Below are 20843 nucleotides of genomic sequence, written 5' to 3'. Positions count from 1 at the left end.
CCGCGGGCTGAGAGCGGGCGCCGCAGGCGGGTGGTCTCCTTTAAAAATGTGTTTTTATTGGGTAAAAGAAGTAAAAAATAAAAAATCTCTAGAAACGCGTTACCGTAGTAACCGTGCAGGGCGGATCATCGGGCTATTTATACCGAATGGCGAACGCCATAAAAACAAAACCCAAAAACAATAGCGGAATTTCTGCGAGGGTTTCTTCTATCTCTGACCCCAATGTAATGACGGTTCTCCGCCACATTATGGGGACCCCGGAGGGCGGACGGTAATATATACAACCTATCGCCCCAAAACACCCGCACCCCATCCTGCGGACAGCGAGCTCTGCTGCCTGTGAGGGACAATAACATCACTGGGTCTGGAAGCAAAGAATAGGCCGGTCTCTGCAGGGTTAATATGCATCTCCCTGGCGCCCCCTGCTGGTATAGACACACACCCCTCCTCCCCTTCCCTTCCCTCCCCACAGGCTCCCAGGATCCAGAGCAGGTTTTCCTCGGCTCTCCGTCCCACTGCGCCTGCGCACTGACCGAGCGGCCGCCAGCCGGTGACGTCACATCCCGGAAGCGACGACACGAGCAGCCTGCAGAGTCTGGAGAGTAAACGTTCAGGTAAGAAGAGGCAGGAGGGAGGGCGCACTCCTGGCATCAGCGCTCATACCCCGGGTGCCATGATGCCACGAATGTGAGGATGTGCCGCTGCGGCATCGGGCTTGTCCCCGCCCGTCTACCCGGAAGCTGGACACCGTCTCCACCGGCTGCTGGAGAAGGTTTCTGTGGGGTAGGGGGGCACTGGTCGTGTGTACGGGGGTGGATACCCTATATCATTGGTCGGCGTTGGCGAGGATCCGCCGGTCTGGATGCGCTTACAGGGGTTGGCGAGTATCCACCGCTCCGGATGCGCTTGCGGGGGTTGGCGATGATCCGCCGGTCCGGGTGCGCTTGCAGGGGTTGGCGACGATCCGCCGGTCCGAGTGCGCTTGCGGGGGTTGGCGACGATCCGCCGGTCCGGGTGCGCTTGCGGGGGTTGGCGACGATCCGCCGGTCCGGGTGCGCTTGCGGGGGTTGGCGACGATCCGCCGGTCCGGGTGCGCTTGCGGGGGTTGGCGACGATCCGCCGGTCCGGGTGCGCTTGCGGGGGTTGGCGACGATCCGCCGGTCCGGGTGCGCTTGCGGGGGTTGGCGACGATCCGCCGGTCCGGGTGCGCTTGCGGGGGTTGGCGACGATCCGCCGGTCCGGGTGCGCTTGCGGGGGTTGGCGACGATCCGCCGGTTCGGGGGCGCTTGCGGGGCTTGGCGACGGTCCGGGGGCGCTTGCGGGGCTTGGCGAGGATCCGCCGGTCCGGGCGCGCCCGCGGGGGTTGGCGACGATCCGCCGGTCCGGGGGCGCTTGCGGGGGTTGGCGACGATCCGCCGGTCCGGGGGCGCTTGCGGGGGTTGGCGACGATCCGCCGGTCCGGGGGCGCTTGCGGGGGTTGGCGACGATCCGCCGGTCCGGGGGCGCTTGCGGGGGTTGGCGACGATCCGCCGGTCCGGGGGCGCTTGCGGGGGTTGGCGACGATCCGCCGGTCCGGGGGCGCTTGCGGGGGTTGGCGACGATCCGCCGGTCCGGGGGCGCTTGCGGGGGTTGGCGACGATCCGCCGGTCCGGGGGCGCTTGCGGGGGTTGGCGACGATCCGCCGGTCCGGGGGCGCTTGCGGGGGTTGGCGACGATCCGCCGGTCCGGGGGCGCTTGCGGGGGTTGGCGACGATCCGCCGGTCCGGGGGCGCTTGCGGGGGTTGGCGACGATCCGCCGGTCCGGGGGCGCTTGCGGGGGTTGGCGACGATCCGCCGGTCCGGGGGCGCTTGCGGGGGTTGGCGACGATCCGCCGGTCCGGGGGCGCTTGCGGGGGTTGGCGACGATCCGCCGGTCCGGGGGCGCTTGCGGGGGTTGGCGACGATCCGCCGGTCCGGGGGCGCTTGCGGGGGTTGGCGACGATCCGCCGGTTCGGGGGCGCTTGCGGGGCTTGGCGACGGTCCGGGGGCGCTTGCGGGGCTTGGCGAGGATCCGCCGGTCCGGGCGCGCCCGCGGGGGTTGGCGACGGTCCGGGGGCGCTTGCGGGGGTTGGCGGGGGTTGGCGACGGTCCGGGGGCGCTTGCGGGGGTTGGCGACGATCCGCCGGTCCGGGTGCGCTTGCGGGGGTTGGCGACGATCCGCCGGTCCGGGTGCGCTTGCGGGGGTTGGCGACGATCCGCCGGTCCGGGGGCGCTTGCGGGGGTTGGCGACGATCCGCCGGTCCGGGTGCGCTTGCGGGGGTTGGCGACGATCCGCCGGTCCGGGGGCGCTTGCGGGGGTTGGCGACGATCCGCCGGTCCGGGGGCGCTTGCGGGGCTTGGCGACGGTCCGGGGGCGCTTGCGGGGCTTGGCGAGGATCCACCGGTCCGGGCGCGCCCGCGGGGGTTGGCGACGGTCCGGGGGCGCTTGCGGGGCTTGGCGAGGATCCGGCGGTCCGGGCGCGCCCGCGGGGGCTGGCGACGGTCCGGGGGCGCTTGCGGGGCTTGGCGAGGATCCGCCGGTCCGGGCGCGCCCGCGGGGGTTGGCGACGGTCCGGGCGCGCTTGCGGGGCTTGGCGAGGATCCGCCGGTCCGGGCGCGCCCGCGGGGGTTGGCGACGGTCCGGGCGCGCCCGCGGGGGTTGGCGAGGATCCGCCGCTCCGGGGGCGCCCGCGGGGGTTGGCGACGGTCCGCCGCTCCGGGGGCGCCCGCGGGGGTTGGCGACGGTCCGCCGCTCCGGGGGCGCCCGCGGGGGTTGGCGACGGTCCGCCGCTCCGGGGGTTGGCGACGGTCCGCCGCTCCGGGGGCGCCTGCGGGGGTTGGCGACGGTCCGCCGCTCCGGGGGCGCCTGCGGGGGTTGGCGACGGTCCGGGGGCGCCTGCGGGGGTTGGCGACGGTCCGCCGCTCCGGGGGCGCCTGCGGGGGTTGGCCAGGACTTTAGGCGCCTTTGACCGATCCTCCTCTATATGGACATATATCATATCACTAATGTCACTTTCAGAATCCATGACCCCAAAATTCTCCAAAAACGTTCTAACATCTCGGTCACCGAAGCTTTTGTTCCCCGGTGTTATTGTTCAGAAGACGAGCAAAATCGGCAATAATCCTTCAGTTTAAACGTGAGCCGACAACTGGACTGAACATGGCGCTTCTTGTTCGTCGTCAGCCGCCATGACCATCGTGTCCTGCCGGGATAGAACAACCCGGGGGCTGCGGTGCGGTACAGTACTGCACTGCGGTATAAACACTATGGGCTCCTGTCCGCGGGCAATTGGGCATTGCGTTACCCACGGCGATAATCCGACCGCATAGCGTTGCTATGGAAAGTGCAGCCGCGGCGCCCACGAGCGGAGAACCATAGCGATTCTCCGATCGTGGGATCTAAATCGCGGCATGCTGCGATTCTCCGCAGTGAGCCTATCTGTGAGAACTGACAGCAGCCCCCCTCCTCCCCTGCGGCGGAATATCACTGGCGATATTCCGCAACGGCCGTGGACAAGGGGGCCTTATGAGCCTTTTACACGGTGCAACTCTCGGCTAAACGATCTGCACGGGCGGGTGACGTCACCGTTAGGTGTTGGCGCTTGTGCAGAACATTTAGACAGGCGACCACCGCTGAGAATCACTAACTTCTCACTCGTTGCTTCATGTTCCTTTGTATACACGGATCGGGGAGCGTTTACACGCAGCCAGATGTTGGCGACCCTAAGCTAATCATAAACAAGATAGCAGGAGCGCTGTCATCTGCATACAGCTGCTTTGTTCTCAGTGCAATTAGCTGGTATACCGCTGAGCTGATAGCTCCGAGAACAGCAGGAGCGCTGACAGCTGCTTTGTTCTCGGAACTGTCGCTGAGCGCTCCGAGCGGGATACCAGATAAGAAAAATAGTATTGGCGGTATCTCCCTGAGAACTCGGCGCTGATAAGGCTCATCGCTAATTCCTAGCTTACTAATAGTTAGCGATGAACGAACAGTGCACGATGGCCACACATTTAGACACAACGATTATCGCTCAAAAGATGGATTTTGATCGATAATCGTTGTCTAAATGAGTCTTAAGCTAAGTGATCACCTGCTGCAAATGCAGACTCACAAGGGTTAAAATCAACATCAAATGCACGGTATGGAGATGCTAACGACCTTACACTTTCCCTTACCAGGTGAAGAGCAGTCTGAGCCAAAAATGAGTAAAAAACGGAAGAAACCATCCCACGTTTGTGAAGTAAGTTTATTTCTTTTGTCTACATTGTTTAAGGGGGTTTTCCAGCACTATTAGTGACCCATCCATAGTTGATCGTCAGGGGTCTGCCGCTTGTGATCCCCACTGATCAGCTGATTGAAGTGACAGCGGCGCTCAGGTGAGCACCACTGTCACTTCAGTCCATACCAGGTACAGCGCCGTTCATTGTATAGTGGCTGCGCCTGATAGTGCAGCTTTAATGGGACGGAGCTGCCCTGGGGGCCTCGTGATGTATCAGACGTGACTAGTCTGAGAAGAGGCGGCAGTGCTCCGTGGGTTCCTCAGTAAGCTGATCGTTGGGAATCGCTAAAGATGGACCCCTACTGATTAAGTCCTGGAAAGCCCCTTTAATCTATTCATTTGTATTGATGAGATGTTGCTATTTTGCGGTCTCTGCCAGCAGAGCGATGTTTAAAAATGGGTAACATGCTGCTGGGAGAGCTGCAGCGTTTCATGCCGGCACCCGTGGACAGCCCTTTGGATTTGCGGGGTCGTGTCACGGCACTTCTCTACTCGAGAAGATACCAAATGTCGCTCATCTGAAACAGACTTGTTGATGCCAGTTTTGGTGAGAGTTCATCAGGAATGGGTGAAAAGCGCAGGGTTAACACTCGAACGTGGTAGGCGGCATTTTAAACACATTCTGTCAAGATTATGCATAAAATCACTGTTAATATGAGAACGATCAAAGTCTTGTTATAATGCAGCGCGCCGTTCTGGTAAAATCGCCTATAAGTTGGATATATCACACACGATCTTCCCATTGGAAAAAACACACTTGAATCCAAGATGGCGGCATTTAAAATGGCGGTCAGGTTGATCACATGGCGAACAGATTTCCCAATTCCCCCAGCGTTTCTATGCAAATTCAGATCCCCGTCTGCCAAACCGTTTTCATTCTCTATAGGTGTTTCCACACTCTTGCGGACCCCCTGTACTTGACCAATTAAGAGGTTGGGGGGGGGGGGGTTGTTATGAGTAATTATTTTTTGAAGATTTTTTTTTCCCACTTGTTTGCTTTTCTATGTATAAGGGCTCATACCCATGAGCGTACATCGGCCGGCCGTTATACACTGTAATCTGATGCATTGGATTCCAGTGCATCAGATCACATGGCCGTATTCCTGAGACGTAAAAGCGCCCGGCCGGCCAATATAGCGCCAGCGTTTATACGTCGGGCCCAAAAGATAGTCCTGGAGCAATCTTTTGGGCCAGAGCATGTCGGCCGCTAAATGGGCTCCTGTGGGAGCCTATGGCAGAGGCCGGAGGTGGGAGGGAGTTTAGCACCATCCCGCCCTCTCCCTGCCCCTTGTCCATAGCCATCAATGGGAGGAGGCGGGATGTGCGGGTGCTTAGCCCCGCCCCTCCCACTGCAAAAACGAGCAGGGTGGAGAGCAGAGGTGAGCCTACGAGGGGGAGAGAGGGGAAAGGGGCGACGGATGGTGACCTCGGCGCATATGCTCTGGGGCCCATTACGTGTAAACGGGTGCACAAATGTTAGGTTTGTGCGCCTGTTCACAAGCTGCTATGCCCCAGATGATGGCGTATATCGGCCGGCCGTGAAAACGTCGTCCAATATACACTCGTGGGAAAGAGCTGGGGAAACCAAAAAAAGGTTGGTACTGTGTTAAGGCCCATTTAAACACGATTATCGCTCAAAACTTGTGTCAATGATCGAAAGTGAGCGATGGTTTTGCTTTTAAAGATCAACGTTCACACCTAATGATTACCGCTGGAAACGGACGTAGCGGCCGGCACTTCAGTCGTTCGTTTTATCGCTGTGGGGTTTTTATATTTAACGATAATTGATCGGCTGTTTGCGTGTGCATTAGCTAATAGAAAAGAATACGCTTGTTTGTATTGGCTTTTGAAAGTCGTGGGTGCGCTTAGTTTTATTTATTTAAGTAGCTGCTTAGCACAATGACCTTTGAAAGTTCGTTATAAAAGTAAATCGTCTGAAAAAAATCGCCTATTATAGGCAATCAACGAAAAGGAATCGCGAAAGAATCAGTAGGAGAAACAAGTCGCTGCAAAAACAAGTGTTTTTTAAACTTGAACTGTGAAAGAATCTCTTGGTGTCGGATAAAATTGTAGTTTTGTGAATTAACCTTTTAACCCTTTCCAATCCAATTTGTATCCTGGTTTTCCTAGGGGGCTTACTCTTTTTCTGCCATTATACAACAGCGCTATCTGCTGGTTAAAGCCAGTACTGCATGAGGTGACACGTTGGATAGGCTCCGACAGCAGAGAGGCTGGAAATATACAGTAAGAGAACCCCGACGGACGTCTTCCAACATTGGAGCTGTACAGCCTTAAAGGGGTTGTCCCGCGGCAGCAAGTGGGTCTATACACTTCTGTATGGCCATATTAATGCACTTTGTAATATACATCGTGCATTAAATATGAGCCATACAGAAGTTATTCACTTACCTGCTCCGTTACTAGCGTCCCCGTCTCCATGGCTCCGTCTAATTTCGCTGGCTTCTTGCTTTTTTAGACGCGCTTGCGCTGTGCGGTCTTCTACCTGGTGAATGGGGCCGCTCGTGCCGGAGAGCTGGTCACCGCATCGTCATCGTAGCTCCGCCCGTCACGTGTGCCGATTCCAGCCAATCAGGAGGCTGGAATCGGCAATGGACCGCACAGAGCCCATGGTGCACCATGGGAGAAGACCCGCGGTGCACCATGGGAGAAAACTGCAGTGCATCCCTGGGAAAGGACCGGCGGCCATCTTAGGCAGAAGATTTTTTAAAGTCCATATTTCGTCGGATCGGTGAGTAGCAAGCGGTTTAAAAACCGCTTTAAATTGCTATTTTATGCCAGGGGGTGACAGGGGGAATGGGGTAAAGTAAAATTTTGATGCTTGCCGCGAGACAACCCCTTTAAATTATAATGTCTTCAGAGGTTAGACAGTGGATTGGAAAGGGTTAAAGAATCTCTAGGTGTCAAGTTTGTGGATTTAGTGAAAAAAACAATCCAATGGCTAGTGTAGGTGTTCCCAGATATGGCATTGAAAAAATCAGTGGGTGGTAGGTGCATGCAAGACAGAACAACGCCGGGTGTGGACCAACAATCAGTAGGTATTAGAGATGAGCGAACCTACTCGGCCACGCCCCTTTTTCACCCGAGCGCCGTGATTTTCAAGTACTTCCGTACTCGGGCGAAAAGATTCAGGGGGCGCCGTGGGTGACTGGGGGGTTGCAGCGGGGAGAGAGAGAGGGCTCCCCCCTGTTCCCCACTGCTACCCCCCGCTCCGCCACGCCTCCCCCGGCGCCCCCCGAATCTTTTCACCCGAGTACGGAAGTACTCGAAAATCTCGGCGCTCGATCGAGTAATTACTCGAAACGAGTATGTTCGCTCATCTCTAGTAGGTATCTAATTAATGAGAGAAAACACGTTTTACAATGCAGAGAATCGAAGGACTCGCACTATCCAGGAAATGGGGTATAAAAAGCTGCATTCTTAGAATCGCTGTATTTTCTGAAGACCTAGGGACCACAGCTGAGGATTCCACCGGCTGCAGACAAACCAGCGCTTACAGCCTCCCTCCCCACGAAGCATTTCGGACACTTGATTCCGACTGTAGAAGGCGAGTATGCTTGTACTTTGTTCTGGACAGCTCTTTAAAGTGGCGTATTCTTCGTAGTGCCGATCATAAATTGTCGCACGCAGCGATGCTTTATGTGCGGCACAACGAATGGTACAGTAATATGGGGGGCGGCTGGATGTCAGCGTCTTGATTTTGTTTTAATAGGGATGTCGGGAAGATTTTACAAGGGATTTCATTGAAGTGTATCATTTTTGTATGTTCCTTTTTGCGTTAAAATACCCACTTTTTTTCGTTTTTCCAACAGAGCACTATAGCTGAAGCAAGCAATAGCCAAGAGGGCAGCAGCGCACCGATCTCCCCACAGACTGACCCCCCTAGACCTATTAGACCCATCACACGAGAGCACGAAAAGCTGCGAACGTGCTGATACTGGAAGCGGCGAAGCTCCTTCGCAGACGCCGGCCGGATGGGTTGGATCTTATGGGACAGACTCCTGCATGCAAAATGCGTCAGATGAGTGCGTCCCAACGGGAGCACTTTGAGAGGATGTTATCGCAGCTGAGCGCGGACGCACTGCATGGTCGCCTGAGCAAAGGGACTTGTGTTGCACTTCCAGGCAGCACTACACAAGCCGGCTAACCTGTGGCACACATGGGGAAGGCTTCCAACACTCAATGACAGTCCCTCCATTGCCAACTGCCATGCTAGGCATACAGAACTTGCTCAATTTTCCACACCGCCGCCGCTTCCTGACTGCGAAAATGTATACCGTATACTGTAACAGGCAAAGGTTTGTGTTTCCTCACTGGACGATATATGTGATTCTACACGTAGGAGGGTTTTCATTAGTGTTTTGTGTCACTCCTGACAGGCCTATGTGAAGGGCTATTGTACGTCTGTCTGTTGTTTTTACAAATGAAATAGTGTGTTTTAAATAAAGTTTTTGTTTTCAAAACACTTTGGGTAATCTGCATTCTATGTCTTGGTTTGGCTCACAACCGTTCAGTCTCTTGGTTGCCCATGTTGGCCTTTTTGATTTCTTAACATCTGTCAAATGGATGGCATCATCATACCCGCATGTCAGCCCGGTGGCAGGTTTGCCGTCAACTGTTGTTGCTGCCGCCCATTAGTGGACTTTAGTTCGGGATGTCTTGCCTGCAGTAGCCAACAGCCTCCATCTGTAATAGGAGGGCGCCGTTGTAACGTTACGCTTTCCTACATTATTTAATGGCTATACCGTAGTTTGACACAGTATTGAGAGATTTATGTTTTATTTTTCCTTGATTTCAATATTCTTGGTCCGAAACCGGCTGATAAAGCGTTCGTTAACACACACACGTTAGCGCCTGAAATACTGCGCTTCATTGCTGAAAAAAACTATTACCGAAATTTTACAATGGCCGCCCCAAGTGGGAGGGAACATCATTGTGTCTGACGTGTTCATTGGGCCGGCACTCGTCCCCCTATTTCGCAGGCTTTATTTTATTAGCAGTAAAGATGAGCGGCCGGACATCACCTTTGGGGCGCCAGGAAACCGATGTACTAGTCCGGCTTATGGATCGCTTAGAAAGGCGTGAAAGGGCCCTGTCTGCGCCTCAATAAACTAGCAGCGGATCCTGAGGAAGGGTACAGAGACTGGTGGAGTGACCTCCAGCTGAAAGACCCACGTAGGCTGCGGGCAATCCACCTAAAGTGTGGTTTTTTTGGGAATAGTTTTTTGGCGGGACCAGTTTGATCAACGCCACACATTTGCCATGTGTGTCCGCAGTTGATTTCATACTGAAGCGGCGCTCCCCCTCACCTCATCCAAAGACTTTCCACAGTCAGCGCACCCATGGCTTCCAGTGCCTCTGCTGGCCTCACCCTGCAGCAGCGGCGCCAAAGGTGCCAAATGGTACAGATTTAGATTGTGTTTTAGTTGTGGAACTTGCTGTGGGAGTCGTAATAGGGCTGTTCTTTATGTACCCCAACAAAGGGGCAGATTTTTATTTTTTTTTTCCGGGCCGTCAACCAATTGGCTGCTAATGTCCAATAACGCGTGCTGTGCGGGGTCTCCTGCTTGAGGGCATTAGCAAGCTATTGGCGTGGGGGAGGGCCCGCTATGGTCGATGAGCTTGGGGTCAGTCTACTAGTTATGATGTTGCCATAGCCCCACGCCAGTCTCTTTAACCCTTGGGATCCGCCGCTTCAAAGCCCATCCGCCGTTGTTTAGGTTCACTCTGTTAAAGAGATAAAGGTTCATTACAAGAGATGACGCAGATGCGAAGCGCACGCCAACGTTTAGGCCGCTCTCACTCCTGCACGGGGCTTTAACTTGTGCCTTCAGGCAGCTGCTCTCTGATGGGGGTGAGTGTCTTAGCGCATCCCCTCTCTGCGTTGGATGACAAGGTGCGCTAAATACTCAAAGTAGGACTGGAATATTTTCTCTTCTGCCCACCATAGCTTATGATAAAACAGAGGTGACTACAGCAAAATTTCTTGAAATAATCCGTTTTCAGACTTCTCAGTATCGCATGTTCCTGGAATATTGGCACTCAGAGAGGGAGCCGAGATGGCCACTAAATAGTTCAAGTCCTGCAGAGATCTGCTCGTAGCCAGGAAGCGTACGGTAACCACTAGTGATGAGCGAGGGCAGCATTGCCCTTAGTGAGTACCTGTCCGCTCAAGACAAAAGGTTCGGGTGTCGGCGGCGGGCATTGAGCTGCGGGGAGGAACGGAGGGGAGATCTCTCTCTCCCCCCCCCCCCCCCCCCCCCCTCCCACCTGCTGACTGCCGCTACTCAGCGCTCACCCGCGTCGGCATCTGAACCTTTTGTCTCGAGCGGGCAGGTACTCGCTAAGGACAATGCTCGCTCGAGCAATTGCCCTTAGCGAGTTTGCTCGCTCATTTCTAGTAACCACCAGTCGCTGCTCTGCAGATATAGCTTCACGCATTACAGTGAATGGTGTAACTAATGCTAGCAAGGTAGAAAAGGACTCCTCTGACGTAGAAAATTCCGAAAATCATCTAGGTTGTTCTCCCGTATCTCCTATAAGACTCGTGAGACAGGCTGTCTCTTTGCTGCAGCCACCGTTTCGACCACATTGTACTCTGGCGCTTATGGGACGTTCTTCCTCATCCTCCCTCTGTGCCACGATCGCCAATATTTTGCTCACCAAAAAGAGTTTAGCACAATGCAGCATTTAAGGCTGCCTGTCCACGGGCGTTGTGATATCCCGCGGTGGATCTCCGACGCAGGAGCCGCCACCGGGGAGCAGGAGCCAGCTGCCGGCTCATCGCAGCACGCTCCGATTTGCCGGCTGCGAGCGGAGAATCGCTATGATTCTCTGCTCGCGGTCGGGGGGAAAGTGTTCACTGCATTCCCCGCAGCCGGATTATCGCCGCAGGGAACACAGTGAAAATTTGCCCGTGGACAGGAGCCCTTAGTTGTGGAAATGGCGCTCTATCACGTGAACGACTGCATTAAAAAAAAATGTAGATTACTTGGGGATTAAAGGCACAAAACAGTAAAATTCATTATGGTATAAAAATGGCTATAAAAATACGACTCTTATTTCTTCATAATACTGGGAAGCCATTGCATAGAGCCTTACATATGGAAGAAAGGTATACATATATTCATTGGAGTGCAGAATGGGGGGAAAAAAAATCTGACCTATTAGGACGCTGTATACTCGCTTAAAGCCACGAGGTATTACCACCGGCGACACATCCTGCCCCAACTACAGGCTACTAGGGAATGGGTCTTATTAACCAAACAGTCCAGCTGGCGACTCACCTTTTGGAGTAAGAAGCGTTTACTCTCACAAATATATCGGAGAGGTAACTAAATCTGCGGGAGGCCGAAGAAAAAATATTGGTAAAGATGCCGCGACCTCTACGTGTGAGGTTAAAATGGCGAATTGATTATTCAATGCTCTTTGTTGCTGCTTGCAGGGTACGTCACAGCGGCCCCGCCAATGGTTGAGCAGTAGGTGGGGGTGTTAAAATTTAAGCTGTCTCCTCCCGACAGCCAGTTGCTCTGCCTTTAGACGGTAGAAAGTACGCCCCACCAAATGATAAAACGCTCCTCAAATCGCTAAACGAATGTCATTTAAACCTAGCGAAAAGCGAACTGCCAAACAACGGATTTTTTTGCGGACCGAAAGACAACGAACAAATAGTTAATGAAAAATGCACGATGGGCGCGTTTGCAGTTGGAGCGAATTTTGAGTGATAATCGTTGCGTCTAAATGGGCCTTTAGCCAGTAGAGCAAAATGTGATTGTTCTCAGTAAGAGAAACCAAGTAATCTTGTAGATATGATAGCTTTTAATGGCCAACAAAAATACATGATGTTATAGCATGGAGAGATAACACACAAGGCCTGTAACATAGTAACATAGTTCGTAAGGCTGAATGAAGACAATGTCCATCTAGTCCAGCCTGTCTATCCTCCTGTGTTGATCCAGAGGAAGGCAAAAAAAAACGAGCAGGAGCCAATTAGCCCTTTTGGGGGAAAATTTCCTTCCCGACTCCCTAATGGCAATCAGACTGTTCCCTGGATCAACCCCTAATAGTTCCTACCTGCCTGTATACCCGGATTAACAATTAACCTAAGATTTATATCCTGTAATATCCTTCCCCTCTAGAAAGACATCAAGACCCCTTTTAAACTCCTCTATTGATTTTGCCATCACCACGTCCTCAGGCCGAGAGTTCCACAGTCTCACTGCTCTTACAGTAAAGAACCCCTTTCTGTGTTGGTGATGAAACCTGCTTTCTTCTAGACGTAGCGGATGCCCTCTTGTTACCGACGCAGTCCGGGGTATAAACAGATCCTGGGAGAGATCCTTGTATTGTCCCCTCATGTATTTATACATAGTTATTTGATCACCCCTTAACCGTCTTTTTTCCAGGATGGATAATCCCAATTTTGGTGTCTCTCAGGGTATTCCAGTCCCGTCATTCCATGTATTAGTTTAGTTGTTCTTCTTTGAACCCCCTCCAGTACTGTAACATCTTTCCTGAGCACCGGTGTCCAGAACTGTGTGCAGTATTCCATGTGAGGCCTGACAAGTGCCTTATATAGTGGGAGGATAATGTTCTCGTCCCCCGCCTCTATACCTCTTTTAATGCACCCCAATACTTTATTAGCTTTTACAGCAACTGACTGGCATTGGTTACTCCAGTTTAGTCTACAGTGCACTAGTACCCCCAGGTCTTTTTCCACATCACTTTTCCCTAGCAGTATATAGTGTATATTGGTGACATCCGTTTTTGCTGCCCATGTGCAGAACCTTACATTTATCAACATTGAACTTCATTTGCCATTTTTCTGCCCAAGCCCCCGGCTTATCTCGGTCTGTTTGTAGCCGCACATTGTCCTCCGTTGTATTAATTATATTGTATAATTTTGTGTCATCTGCAAATATTGATATTTGTGGCCTCCTTGCTGCAATATAGAGATCAAAAACTGCCACAATCCAGCCAGTGGACTGATTAAGTATTTACTTCTCTGCTCATCTTGTCTGATACAAATTAGTCTTAGATTTTTGCCTTTTCATGTGTGAACATTTGTATTTATATATGTCCCATCCAAATCTATTTCATTATGCCTGAGGAAGGATCCTGAGAGGTTCGGAAGCTCGCTACAAGGGCTCCTACCCACTAGCGATAGGTTTTCTTGCGATGCGAGAGTGAGTGAAAACACATGGTTATGAAACCAATGATTTTCAACGGTTTCATACTCATTTGTGTTATGTGCCCTCAAGCCTTGCAGCATTAAGAAAAACCTGCACTATCGCTCATTGATTTCAGTGAGGCCAGCGCTGGCCCCATTGCAAAGATAGGGAGAAGATTGCGCTCCCCTGCCACTGCTGTGACAGCTATGGCAGGGGATTCTTTCATCCCCGCGGGTGTGGCAGAGGTCTGCGATGCTATCCCATTGCTTTGAATGGGGCCGGCACAATGATTTTCGGGGAAGGGCTTGAAATATAAGCCCTTCCATGAAAATCATGCCTAGGTGTAAAAAAAAAAAAAAAAGTACTCGCCTAGAAGAGCTGTCCAGCTCTTCTCTTCGGCCCCGGCAGTCGTATTTTGGAGGCCAGGGATTGAAAAATCCCTGCCTCCAGAAAGCGCTGCCTTTAATTCGCTGAGCGCTGTGACCATTCAGAAGCAGCGCCCCAGCCCTTATTAAATGACAGCTGAGTGCTGTCTGTGATTGGTCACAGCGCTCAGCCAATCAGAGGCAGCGCTTTCTGGAGGTCGGGGATTTTTCAATCCCTGGCCTCCAGAAAACACACGACGACTGCCGGGCTGGAGATATGAGGTGAGTTCATTTTTCTTGTACAGCTAGGCATAATTTTCAGGAACGGTCTTATATTTCAAGCCCTTTCCTGAAAATCATTGCTGCGGGGGTTGCCTGCAACCCCTTGCTTCCAATGGGGCGGCAGCAGCGCTGGCCCCATTGAAAGCAATGGGATAGCATCACAGACCTCTGCCACAGCTGCCACTAATAAAACTGTGCTCTGTTGTATGCAGCATTGCTCGAGAGACCCGTTGAGTGTGGCTACATGAAGGATCCTCACCCCTCTCGTTGTCAGTTTGCAGCTCCGCCCGATACTTGGACCGTTATATGTATGTATTTTAATTCTCACTGTATTTTATTGTCTTTCTCACAGGTCTGTCATGTTTTCTGCTCCTCAGCATTACATTTGAGTGACCACATAGGGGGATCGAAGCACAGGAAGGCAGTAAGTGCATTTGTGTTATCATGGCCTATAGAAAAACCTTTCTGGTTTATTTTAATTTTTGATTTCTCATTGTTATTTTTTTTTTGTCTCAGGTGAGTGAAGAATCCCCCGGTAAGTCCAGCGCTGTCAGCCTCATAGATTCAAAAATGGATTTCTGTTGTGTTTTCTTTACGCGCGGCCAAACGACTGGACCAAATGGGGCACATGGCTAAATCTGGCGCTTCCGTAGGTTATAGATCGGGTTTCAGCTCTCTGGGAACTACCGTTCTCAACGCAAAAATCAGAATATAGACGCATAGCACATGGGTAATTCTTGTGACCGGCTTCAGCTCTCTAGGACCTACAGTTCTCAATATATTCAGAAAATCGAAATATAGATGCACCGCGACTTTGCAGTGGAACCCGACTGCCGTCTGTGCGGACACGGAGCGAAAATAGAGCATGTCGCTTTTTTTGGCCACTCCGCTTGCAGGAGTGTGCAGGAAGAATCGATTTCCCATAGCATGCTACGAACAGCATTTTGTGCGAATCTGCGGTGCGGACGCCGGCCGCGAATTCCGTAACAAAAATTAGTTTGTGTGCAGGCGGCCTAAAGTGTCTTCTGTAGCTCTGAATAAGTTCCTCCAAGATAAAATCTTGTGAAGATCCAAGACTGAGTTTTATTTGCTTAGGCCGGGCTCACAAGGCTGTGTGCGTAAAGCCCCACGTGGAGCAGCGATATTGTACTGCGCAGGACAGTGTATTTCCCGCTGACTTGGGTTTATATGACTTGGGTTTATTTGTTTCACACTATATTGGGGAAATGTATTTGTTCTTTTCTTTCAGAATTTTTAGCAAATTTACAACGTTTGGAATATTTTCTTGATACGTATCTGAAAGATGAACCAATGATCGGTAAGTCGCTGACATTTTCGTTTTAACCTCTTAAGACCTATTTTGACTATAAGAAAGCAATGGTTTTCCCCTTACGCCCGAGACAGCATCTGTGAGAGAGACCGCCTCCGTCAGGCTGCTTGTTTTCTCTTGGATCTCCCTGATCGCTTGCATGGGTGAAGGTCCCTGATTCAGCCCAAGTCTCCGCATGGAGCCGCTGAAAAGCCTGGTTGTCCACTCCTCCGCTCTGGTGGTTCCTGGGCCCCCCTTACCTCCAGGGACCTGTGGGTTCCTTAATGTTGTAGACATTGATGAGTCGCGGCATTGCTGATAAGGGGTGGGGTCCGGTTACTTCTGGACTCCACATCCTGTCTGCACTGTGCTTCCGATGTAGTGGCAGATCAGAGGTCCCGGGCATGTGGCCAGCTTCACTTCCGGCACGCGGGCCCTGATGCGCAGTAATGAGGCTAGAGTAAAGAGCTAGAACCTCTTCCAAGTGTTTTAGCCACCTCTATTGCACGATCTCTTCGAATATGGTTAGATTGGCTAGAGCCACGCATCATTAGTGGAACCCCTAGAGGAGCAGATCCTGGATTCTTTTACTTCTATGACCAAGACGATTGACTTTATTTCAGCTGACGCATTGAGATTTAGTGCCAGAGCAGCAGCTTGATCTAACTCTGCAAGAAGAGCTTCATGGCTTAACCCTTTCCAATCCACTGTCTGACGTCTTCCAACATTCCAATTGAAGCCTGTACAGCTCTGATGTCGAAAGACGTCCGACAGGGTATTCTTACTGTATATTACTGGCCGCTCTGTTGTCGGGGGGCCTCTCCAGCATGTCGCATACTGCAGTACTATCTCTAGCCAGCAGATGGCGCCATTGTAAAATGGCAGAAAGAGAAAACCCCCTAGAAAACCCTGAATCCAAAATTGGATTGCAAAGGGTTAAAGGGGTGGTCTCGCGAAAGCAAGTGGGGGTATACACTTCTGTATGGCCATATTAATGCACTTTGTAATATACATCGTGCATTAAATATGAGCCATACAGAAGTTATTCACTTACCTGCTCCGTTGCTAGCGTCCCCGTTGCCATGGTTCCGTCTAACTTCGGTGTCTTCTTGCTTTTTTAGACGCGCTTGCGCAGATGCATCTTCTCCCTTCGGCTGGTCTTGGAAGCATCGGAGTTTTGGCTCCGCCCCCTTTTCGCGTCATCGCGTAGCTCCGCCCCCGTCATGTGCCGATTCCAGCCAATCAGGAGGCTGGAACCGGCACACGTCATGGGGCGGAGCTACGCGATGATGCGTACAAGGGGGCGGAGCCAAAATGCCGATGCTGCCGAGCGGAGCCGAAGGGAGAAGAAGGGAGAAGACGGATCTGCGCAAGCGCGTCTAAAAAGGCAAGAAGACACCGAAGTTAGACGGAACCATGGCAACGGGGACGCTAGCAACGGAGCAGGTAAGTGAATAACTTCTGTATGGCTCATATTTAATGCACGATGTATATTACAAAGTGCATTAATATGGCCATACAGAAGTGTATAGACCCACTTGCTTTCGCGAGACCACCCCTTTAATGTAGGAATGAAGATTTGGCTTCAGAAACTAGGTTACAACAATCCCAGCAAGCAGCCATACACTTACTGATATTCGTATACTGATATACAGGAGGGCAGGTATAGATACCACATCCCAAACATGCAGACAGCCCGACTGCTATACGTAGAAGCCGCCGCACAGGTGAAGATACTGATGTACCGCCACTCACACACCTTCCTTATACTGAAAGGAATGCTGCTTAGTACTATTCTTGCATAGAAAAGGCACATACTCAGTGTCCAACACATGGTACATGTAGTGCACCATGCAGGCTTGCAACCTATTAATGACGCCATATTTTAATACAGCAGGCTGCCCTGCACCTCTTAGGTGAACCACACTGGCATCGTTTGCCCAACAGCTTGTCCCGTGTAAAGAGCCATTAGTCAGAGGCTCAAAGTGTGTCCATGTGCTGGTTCACACCATTCTACCACAAATAAAGTAAACCTTAGCACATTAGACTGGATTCTCTCATCCCGAGAAGTCCAGTAATAAATGTATATCTTATCAGTGGGTGACAGACGACGCTGTATGGCATCCATTAAACATACGTGACTCATCTGTTGAATGGATGCCATTAGAGCCTATTGGTGACGGATGCCTGTCAGTGCCTTCCTTCACCCAAAGGGTATAACCGCACGCATCGTGAAAAGCTGTTTAAAAGCTCTTGACTTATCCACGAATGAATCCCATTAAAGCCTAAGATTGATGCCACAGTTGGGCATATGTCACCCTCCATTTACCATGTACATCTAGAGCTTTGTTGTAGTATGAACAGGGCCCAAGCCCTAACATTAGTTTTATTTTTAAGGGTTTTTTTTTTTATCTTACTAATGTTTTTTGGTGAAAACTGTACGTTTTTACCAAGATGCACTCAATGTCAAAACCTCCCTGCCCTAGAAGAGTTCTCGAAAACAAATTAAACTTTCTATATGTGCTTGTAACTTTGATATAAATAAGTGATTACAATATCAGAGCGAAAGCATCATTTATTATGGAATGCTCACCCCGAGGTCTGCAGACATGAGCATGGTCGTCATCTGTGCCCAAAATAAACTTGGATTCCTCTGAAGACAATCTGGTTCCACTCCGTGTCGTTTACAACACCACGGCAAACTGAAGTGACAGTAGGTACAAAGACAGTACATCTAATGGGCAAATAAATGTCCGTCAGCCAAGCGTCTAGCATTGGTTCCACAGGAAACCATTACACAGAGGCCTGTAATGATGGCGCCCCCTGTCTCTGGATGGCAGACAATGAAACAGTTGGAGGTGCTGGTGCTTGTCAGACAATCAGACGCTCCTCTACTGGTGGTCTGTCGAGGGGGTTCTGAGCCCGGTCAACTTGTGTGCCTTCACACATTCACTAGTCCTGATACCACCTAACAGTCTGGTCAGATGCTCCTGTCTACTGGTGGTCTGTCGGGGGCTTCTGAGCCCGGTCACCTTGTGTGCCCTTACACATCCACTGGACCCAACACCTCCTAACAGTGTGGTCAGATGCTCCTCTCTACAGTAGATCTGTCGGGGTCCTGAGCCTGGTCACCTTGTGTGCCCCCATCCACTGGTCCCAACACCCCCTAACAGTCTGGTCAGATGCTCCTCTCTACTGGTGGTCTGTCGGGGGTCCTGAGCCCGGTCACCTTGTGTGCCCTCACACATCCACTGGACCCAACACCTCCTAACAGTCTGGTCAGATGCTCCTCTCTAGTGGTGGTCTGTCGGGGGTCCTGAGCCCGGTCACCTTGTGTGCCCCCATCCACTGGTCCCAACACCTCCTAACAGTCTGGTCAGATGCTCCTCTCTACTGGTGGTCTGTCGGGGCGTCCTGAGCCCGGTCACCTTGTGTGCCCTCACACATCCACTGGACCCAACACCTCCTAACAGTCTGGTCAGACGCTCCTCTCTACTGATGGTCTGTTGGGGGGTCCTGAGTCCAGTCGTCTTGTGTGCCCTCACACATCACTGATCCCAGCCTGGTCAAAACGGCCGGTGGGGGACAATTCATCAATATGACTATCCAGCTTCTCACACCCCAATAATGTGCCCCTCTCAGACTCTGGTAACGGGGTGAAATCTCTTCTCCGCGTCGTAGAGGCGTCGAGTGGTCAACAAGCTCTACACAAGCGGAAGAAGAGGTCACTACACACAAGGAGCCTCTGAGAGCCTCTTATAGGCCAAGGGGGACCACTTTTAGGGCCTCCGGTGACAAGACTGTTCATCTAATCACCACAACTCTCATCATTTAGATATCTGCTGATGGTGCTGGGTTCTGCAGCAAAGCAACAACTACTTCTAGGGCAGGGATTGTTTTTTGACAAAGCATATAAGGGGTTGTGGCATTGTGTAAAATAATAGAATTATAAAACAAGAACCCCAATATATAACCGTTTGTTTTATTAGAGCATGACTTTAAAATCCTTTTTTCTAACCTTTATGACAGGTCTTGAATATATTGTCGAGTTTCCGAACGATGGTATGTACACATACAAATGCTTGCTGTGCGACACACAAACTCCAAGAGGAACAACAATATTACATCTATGTGGATCAAAACACAGAAGAGCATATCTGGTAACAGAATATACATCTAGAATTCAGAATTTGTGAAATCTACAATATCTTTATTTTTTTTTCTATTTGTGTGCAAAATGTGTTTCTCACTCGTGTCGTTGGGGAATACAGCAAACCATGGGATATAGCCACTGCCACTAGGAGGCAACACTAAGTGAAAAAAGATGTTTACCCCTCCCACTGGCTATATTCCTCCTGCCGACACTAGGCTGATCAGTTTTTAGCTTAGTGTCCGTAGGAGGCAGCCAGATCACCTGCATGGTCTGTGTTCTGGATGGGCTAGGGCTGATGGGGAGGCAGTAAGCTCACCATCGCCCCAACCAAGAAGGGCAAACAGAGCTGGATGTGCAAACTCTGTTGTCTGCCCGGCCCCCTCAGAAGGCAAGGAGGCACATTCAGGGTTTTTCCTGCTTGTAGCCCGCCTGCCAAAGAGCCTTCTATTATGGTGTCTGGTCCGCGTCCCCTTCCTGTGCAAGGGCAGGTGACGCTAGGGGGGGAGCTCTGCTGGAGCTGAGAACCACTCTGGGGTCAGCTGGTAAGGATGCTGCATATTTCACCGACCAAAACTCCCCTCATGTGAATGAGCCCTAAATGTAATCACTCCTTACACGGTTGTGGAGCTCTCCGCATTATGTTAGGGTTTCTCCCCTTCCACTTCTGTAGCACCAAGCATTCTACCTAGGTGGGTGACTGGGGTGCCAGGTAGGAGGGCGGAGCTGTGCCATCACCTGTCAGCTGCTGAACAGTGCGGTGTGGAGGGGCGCCCGAGTTCAGTGTCCAAGATGGCATGTACTGGTCTTGCGCCCCTCTGCCAAGCACTAGCTGCTTCCCCGGTGGAAAGTATAGAACCTCATGGAGGCCCACATAAAATCATTCGGCTGGCTGTATTTGGCCCGCGGGTCCTGAGTTTAACACGTACCTTTGGCCTCCTGTCCACGGACTGAGCAGGATACACCCGCGGTTTTACGCCGCGGGAATCCAGCCTGGATAAACAAAAAAGTCCCAGCTGGTGATCGCGTAAAAACGCGTTTTTTACTGCGGTCTCCATTAATACCACATTAATAGAAACCTCCCGCCGTGGAAAAACGCGGTAAAATAGAACATGCCATGATTTTTTTTCCCACGGGGTAAATTCATGGCAGAATCCCGCATGTGAGGACTGAGCCATTAGGTTCAACAGAACCTAGTAGCTGCATTATTCTGCTGCGGGGAACGCGGCATAAAACCGTCCGTGGGCATCA

At 51.9% G+C, this 20843-nt stretch overlaps 1 protein-coding gene and 1 long non-coding RNA gene across 2 annotated transcripts in view; both read left to right on the top strand.

Moving 5' to 3' along the window:
• The first annotated feature begins 534 nt into the window (after window positions 1-534).
• The window catches only part of LOC136578993 (uncharacterized), a 44053-nt gene continuing 23744 nt past the window's right edge, over window positions 535-20843 (top strand). The window contains exons 1-6 of the mRNA XM_066579231.1: window positions 535-614; window positions 4198-4259; window positions 14486-14557; window positions 14650-14668; window positions 15383-15451; window positions 19472-19602. Coding sequence (XP_066435328.1) covers window positions 4221-4259; window positions 14486-14557; window positions 14650-14668; window positions 15383-15451; window positions 19472-19602 — 330 coding nt within the window. The 5' untranslated portion in view covers window positions 535-614; window positions 4198-4220. The remainder of the gene's footprint in view (window positions 615-4197; window positions 4260-14485; window positions 14558-14649; window positions 14669-15382; window positions 15452-19471; window positions 19603-20843) is intronic.
• Window positions 4266-8781, top strand: LOC136578994 (uncharacterized). The gene is made up of 3 exons (XR_010786695.1): window positions 4266-6316; window positions 7685-7863; window positions 8129-8781. It is a non-coding gene; the product is annotated as an uncharacterized lncRNA (long non-coding RNA).

Source organism: Eleutherodactylus coqui, chromosome 9, assembly GCF_035609145.1.
Source record: "Eleutherodactylus coqui strain aEleCoq1 chromosome 9, aEleCoq1.hap1, whole genome shotgun sequence".
In the NCBI taxonomy this organism is placed as follows: Eukaryota; Metazoa; Chordata; class Amphibia; order Anura; family Eleutherodactylidae; genus Eleutherodactylus; species Eleutherodactylus coqui.
Note: the sequence above shows the minus strand (reverse complement) of the source record. Positions and strands in the feature narration are given on the sequence as shown.